This window comes from Cibotium barometz, chromosome 32 (genome assembly GCF_041138505.1).
Source record: "Cibotium barometz isolate CiBa-2024 chromosome 32, ASM4113850v1, whole genome shotgun sequence".
NCBI classification, from domain to species: domain Eukaryota; kingdom Viridiplantae; phylum Streptophyta; class Polypodiopsida; order Cyatheales; family Cibotiaceae; genus Cibotium; species Cibotium barometz.
In genome coordinates this window covers 41,216,001-41,222,479 of record NC_141077.1, presented here as the reverse complement: position 1 = coordinate 41,222,479, position 6,479 = coordinate 41,216,001, and the positions used below count along the sequence as shown (strand labels likewise).

At 41.4% G+C, this 6,479-nt stretch overlaps 1 protein-coding gene across 1 annotated transcript; it reads right to left on the bottom strand.

The window, feature by feature from the left end:
* Positions 1-4,426: 4,426 nt before the first annotated feature.
* LOC147620199 (fe(II)/2-oxoglutarate-dependent dioxygenase 4-like) lies at positions 4,427-6,036 on the bottom strand. The gene is made up of 3 exons (XM_086772397.1): positions 5,452-6,036; positions 5,049-5,370; positions 4,427-4,899 (listed from the first exon to the last, which is right to left on the bottom strand). Exons 1-3 carry the CDS (start codon positions 5,961-5,963, stop codon positions 4,642-4,644), a joined length of 1,092 nt encoding a protein of 363 aa, XP_086628523.1. The 5' UTR covers positions 5,964-6,036; the 3' UTR covers positions 4,427-4,641.
* Positions 6,037-6,479: the final 443 nt, after the last annotated feature.

The following is a 6,479-nucleotide window of genomic DNA, read 5'->3' as shown; positions in this document are numbered from 1 at the left end:
GCTGATAACAGAGCTTCCTCTGAGTAGCTGGTAGCAAAGAGCTTTCCTCAAAAGAAAGCTAATGAGAGATTGCATTAGGTGCCTGCTTGCACAGAGAGAGAGAGAGAGAGAGAGACAGGTTCTGATAACAGAGCTTCCTCTAGAGAGAGAGAGAGGTTGATAACAGAGATTTCTCTGAGTAGGTAGCAAAGAGCTTTCCTCAAGTTGGAGATGAAGATAGGGCTGCAAGTGAGGGTGTAGTGAGTGGTAAATGGGGAAAGTGGGTTAGTCTAAAAGGGAGGAGAGAGAAACACGCCCCTACTTTTGGAGGGAAGAGGAAAGTGAGGGGGGGTAACTTTTTGAAACTTTTCCTTTAAAAAAATATAAAAAGAAAAGATATTGAAGATTTTCTTTTGCTGGCAGATCTGAAAAAGATAAGATTCTACCTTTGACCACAAGATTTAGGTTCTTAATCAACCCAACATTTTTGTACACATGTATTTTTCCTATTGGCCTTCACACTAATCATCTCCTTAATCTCATGGCAGCTTAAAGGGCCCCCATAGACCTCAACCTTCCCCTAATGCATTATCAAGGTAAGCTCTCTTATTCATGACACCTCATGTTTATTGCACCCTTGGCTACTGGGTTTAGGGTTTAAGCTTATGCATAGAGATATGGGGCATTATTGTAGGCCATCTAGAATGCTGTTTAAGTCAAGTTAGGAGTGGTTATCTGCGGCGAGTAGGTGGCTACGCCCTCTGACACTCCACGGCATGTCACACAAACCTTGCCTACAGCTCGCTCGACTACTTCTAGTCGTAGAAGACGAGATCGTTCGACGGGTTGTTGCCGTGGTGGTGACTCCACAGACACTTCTTCCCTACCATTATTGAAAATAAAAATAAAACCTACATCCGTTGATATAACCGTCGAAACCCTGTGTCCTAATAATCATCGAAATAAGTGTCGTTGGTTAGCGTCGAAACCTGTGTCAATAAGCGTCGAGATCGTGTGGTCGAAAAATAACTATTGTTTTTCGACGAGTATATCGACGCACAAATCGACGTGTATATCGATCCACATATCGATGGTTCTATATCGACACTTTTTTGACGTGCATATCGAAACTTTCGTGGTTTTTTTACATGTTCAAATCCGTTGGAAAAAATGTCAAAAATTAACCCGTCTGTAATAGTGTACTCTATTATATATGATATGAATCATACAAAGTAAGGCTTCTAATATAGAAAGCCATTGACCTAATCTCCTTTACACATCATCATGCCATGTGGCAACTCCTTTTCCACATTCTTGTATGTGGTTCTTACCATTGACACAATATCTTATGTGGCATTCTCATCTTTCCACAATATCTTGCACCTCTAGGGTATATTCACACACTCAACCAAATAACCCATTCATTTTATATTGCACATTTCAACAGATTCTCTCATGTTTACTCACCCAAAATGACTTTAGACATATCTAATGACTCCTAATGCTTTAAATATATCAAATGTTCTAAATACAATTAATGTGTCAAATACAACTAATATCCCATGACTAATGTCAAACTTCCTAATGCACCAAATAAATTTTCTTTAATGAGTGTGAGTATGGCCATAGGTGAACTATCTTCTAACACACCCCTATGGTCCAATCATGGCCCAATAAACAAATAAAAGCAAAGTGGCAAAGCCTTAAAAGGCCCATTTTGCATCAACAAAATTTTCCTCCATCTTGGGGGTACTCTGAGCTGAATCTTCAGAGACAATGTTAGCTTTATTGGCTTTGGCTTTGATGAAGCACCTAGTGTCCTAGTTTTCCCCACAATATTTACATTGTACTAATCAAATAGTGATAAAAGTCAATAAGGTGTAATAAAAGATTAGAATCATAAAGACTTAAAGTCTAGTACAAAGTAACATACCTGTAAATGTTTCCTAACAAAAGAGAAGAAAATTAAAAGTTATGGTGCGATTGAATTAGGGGTAGGAAAAGGAGGGGGGTGTTGAGAGAGACGAGACAAGAGACACCACATACGCTCCAAAAGAATGAATCATATTAATCACAAGTCACATATATATAGGCAAGACCTAGTGTGAGTTAGGGCTAGCTATATATAGCTCCAACATGTTGAGAGAGGCGAGACAAGAGACACCACATACGCTCCACAAGAATGAATCATATTAGTCACAAGTCACATATATATAGGCAAGACCTAGAGTGAGTTAGGGCTAGCTATATATAGCTCCAACAGGGGGGTGGGAAGAGAAAATATGGAAAGGGGGGAAACGAAGTGAGAAGGTAGAAAAATTTTGAATTACAATAAAATCACCTTGTTGTTAGGAGTAGAAGCTATATCTACCACTTTCGAACATATTTAATATAAACCTTTTAATATTAAATTTACCTTGTCAAAGTTGGTGGGGCAAAAGATTAAAAAAGATATGTGTTCTCATTGGCTAGACCATTCTTTTTTTTTACTACTTTCTTATAGGGAATATCTAGGAGATACGTAGGCACATCCCCTTTTGTGCTCTTAATACTATTTTTTAAAATGTTTTTTTACCAAGAATAGAGAATCTACTGACGAGCAATCATGCAATTGCTTGCTAGGGACTATGCGCTCCCCACAAAACCCTTGCTCACCACGTCATCTCTTTCTACTATAAACTTGCTTCATTCTCTTGAACATGATATATGTTAAGTCAATAGTTATATATAAACTATTGGATGGTTACAAAATATTAAATCAATAGTAATTACGAAATGTTGTATGTAAACTATTCAATGTTACGCATTTGCCTCGGCTACTACACTAGTGTCACATATATGGAGATACAATCGGGTTGGAATGATTACAATGAGTCTCTCTCTTTCTTGTTTTTGTGCTTGTCTCTACGTAGCTTGAGAATCACATCCAAAGATTTGCTAGCTATTATTTTTAAGTACTGACCATTCCAAGCAAGCGAGGATCCCTTGCTTCATGATAATAACTGAAGTACAATTTTGTTAATCAGTCTTTTGTTCATCTTCAGATAGGTAGGGTGGGTCAATAAATAAATAAAGAGCACAAGGTTAAGTAATGAATATATAATATAGTAGTGGGATGGGTTAATAAACAAATAAAACACAGGGTTAAGTAATGAATATAATCTATATTTGTAAATATACATGCTATATATATACATACATATATATATATATATATATATATATATATATATATATAGAGAGAGAGAGAGAGAGAGAGAGAGAGAGTGTGTAGAGTGAGAGAATATATATACACACATTATACTTCATATATATTGCCTTTGATTTAGTGAATATGGGTCCCAAACATTTTTTTAACATTAGTTAATTTGGCAAGAGGGACAATAGAATTTTTTGGAACCTTAGTATTGGTGGCTTAGGTATATTTTTTTGTTTGGTTGTGATGTGTGGTAGTGGAGGGTCCAAAATATCTCGAAGAAAGGGAGACATATAGGCACATGCGATCCTGAGAGAGACAAGAGAGCACAAAGAGCACGACATTTGAGAGAGAGGGAGAGAGCGCGACGAGAGCTTGCGGTGCTCTTCTCTTTTGCTTTCTCTGTCCTAGACTCCCTCTCTCTCTTGTATGTAGAGGTTGGGCCTGCAATTTCCTCCTCCTCTCTCTTTGAGTCTGGTTGTTGATGAGGGATGTTGCTTGTCCTGAAACTCTGCTTGCATGCTCTCTCTCTCTCTCTGCTTCGTGTGTCTCGAATTGTGCTTCATTTGTCTTGAATGGCCGCTTGCTCTCTCTCACTTTGTCTCGTGGGAGTGAGCTCCTTGGTCACTAAGACATGGCCAGTACCTTAGTGTATGTTAAGGTATTAATTTATTAATAAGTGGGCATTAATAAATTTTTAGGCGCAGCCTGAATATAGGACTCTGAGAAAGTACTAGTTGATACAATACCATAGGCACCAAAAAGGAAAAAATATTCAAAGCTCGCGACGATAAGCTCACAAAAAATTATCCCCCATATAACTTTATGGAAACATACTAATAAAAGGAACAGTAAACATTACTCTCTCTCTCTCTCTCTCTCTCTCTCTCTCTCTCTCTCTCTATATATATATATATATATATATATATATATATATATATATATATATATAGATATAGATATGAAAGAAGAGTTTCACAAAGCTATCACGTGGCAAAAATTTGGAGGTTTGGGAAGGGGAGAAGAAAGTTTGTGGAGGTTCGAGTACAATTTGAATTTGGAGGTCTCAAAAGACGTGTGAAGCACGAGTTTGCTGACTAGTACTGATATAAGGAACAGTAGACATTATTTTCATTGCAAAATGAGCGTCATTATTTTCATTTCAAAATGAGCGTTCGAGCACTGCTCATGTTCGTGGATTCTCACACATGTTGGGGAGTTTGTGCTTTTTGAAATTCTAGGACACCCATATATCAATGTAAAGCAACGTTATAAATATATATTATACATTATAGAAAGAGCCAATTCAACCAAACCACACTCCTCTTGACTCATCCTTAATTCCATCAACTAAGCCTTAGAGTCCTCCAAGATCTTCGTTGCGTTTTTTGATGATCGCGTTCTATATGTATGATCATCATCTTATTATTTATACACATAGCTTGCATAGTAGACTGATCGAATCATCAAGCAGCAGGGACTGCAATTTTGAGTGAATCTACGTATGCCTTCCCCTGGAAGCCCTTGGAAAAGAAATTGAGAGAATACTCCCCGTAGAGAGACGCTTGATAGAACGCCGCATTGTCTTCCTCCACGAGAAGAGCAGCTGGCGCAACGGTCACATTCTCAGCCGGGCTGCTGCAAGAGAGGACTGTCATTCGGGTTTGCTTCGAATTCAGCACAGCACGATGCTCCACGCTCTTATACCTTCCATTAGTGAAGATCTACAGAGCCAGTAAGGTCGGTCACCACACAGGAATACAATGTGATCGCTTCTCAGATTCATGAGTTATCAGCAATTAAATCGATATATTTCATGGAACAATTAGCATCAAATTGAACGTCGGAGCTTAATCGATTGAAATTAGCCCACCTGCATCTGATCACCAAGGTTGACGAGGATAGCGTAGGGCACCGGCTGGACTGCAATCCAGCCTCCGTCCTTCTTCACTTGAAGGCCAACCACATCGTCTTGCAGCAACAGAGTGAGGCCGCCTGGATCAGAATGGCTTCCCGTGCCAAGTGCCAACTCGGGCTCGGGGCATGGTGGATAGCGATTCACGTGCAGCAGCTGCCTTGATCCTTGGAAGGCTTCTTCAAAGAAAAGGGGAGGCAAACCGAGCCCCTCTGAAATGACAGCCAGGAGTTCCTGCGCCAGCGCTCGCATCTCCTTGTTGTATTCGAGAACGGTTTCTCTGGTGGCAGTAAATCAAGGCCATCAAGAAAATAATCTATTCAGCTACTATTATAAATGTTTCAACAAAAGGAGCACCCACTTGTATTCGGCAGGCTTCTCCGGCCACTCTCGGTTGTCGACCTGACCGGGAGGAAGGCACCAATGGCGCAGCACATCTCTCCACTCCAAGACGCTGTCGTTGTAAGGATTGAAGCTGGTCCCGAAACGAAGAGCCTTGCCTTCTGGCAGGAACTTCATTTCGTGAGAAGAGAATTTCATCTTTTCCTCCACAGGCAGGGCGAAGAACTCGTCGGCCACTTGCCGCATTCGATCTAGCAAGGAGTGAGAGACAGGGTGGTTAATGAGTTGGAAGAATCCCCAGTCTCTGCAGGCTTGTGCAACTTGTGCGACGATGGAAGCACGCTGGCCGTGATCGTGCAGCCCCGAAAGATCGATCACGGGAACGGCACCGATACGAGCGGCGTCTGCAGGGTCAGAGGAGAGCTCATCAGCAGGGCGAACATAGCAAGCAGGGACTTTCTCGACACCTGCCTCTACCATAGCGTGCACCCCCCTCAACAACGTGGCGGCCGGGAGCTCATGATGATCCATCGTCCCCGGGATCCCTCTTACGGTGATCTATTGTAAGCAGCTGCAGGAAAGACAGACTAGGCGTTCCACAGGGAGTAACTATCTCATCTAGAATGAGCTCTCTTCGGGCGCACTCATATATATATATATATATGTGCGTGTGTATAGCTGGGTGAGCGCCAGCAGACGATGAAGGGAGTATTCTAAAGCGCCGATGAGGAAAGCTAATTACCGGAGGAAAGACTGATCAGTCTCTGAAGCTGATTGATTCTTCACAACTTCCAAGGCCCTGGGGGCTAGGGCCTGCGCCGGTGGACCTCTGACAAACCATGTCGCAGGGAGACGTGCATGCGGAGAACTCTACGAGTCTACGGTTCTCTGTCTGTGTGTCACCAAAAACGTGGCGCCGGTCAATGATTCTCTTGGACCTTGGGTAAGCGAAGAGAGTATTCTAAAGCACCGATTAGGCAAGCTAATGGCCGGAAGAAAGACTGATCACGGATCAGTCTCTGATGCTGATTGATTCTCCACCGCAGA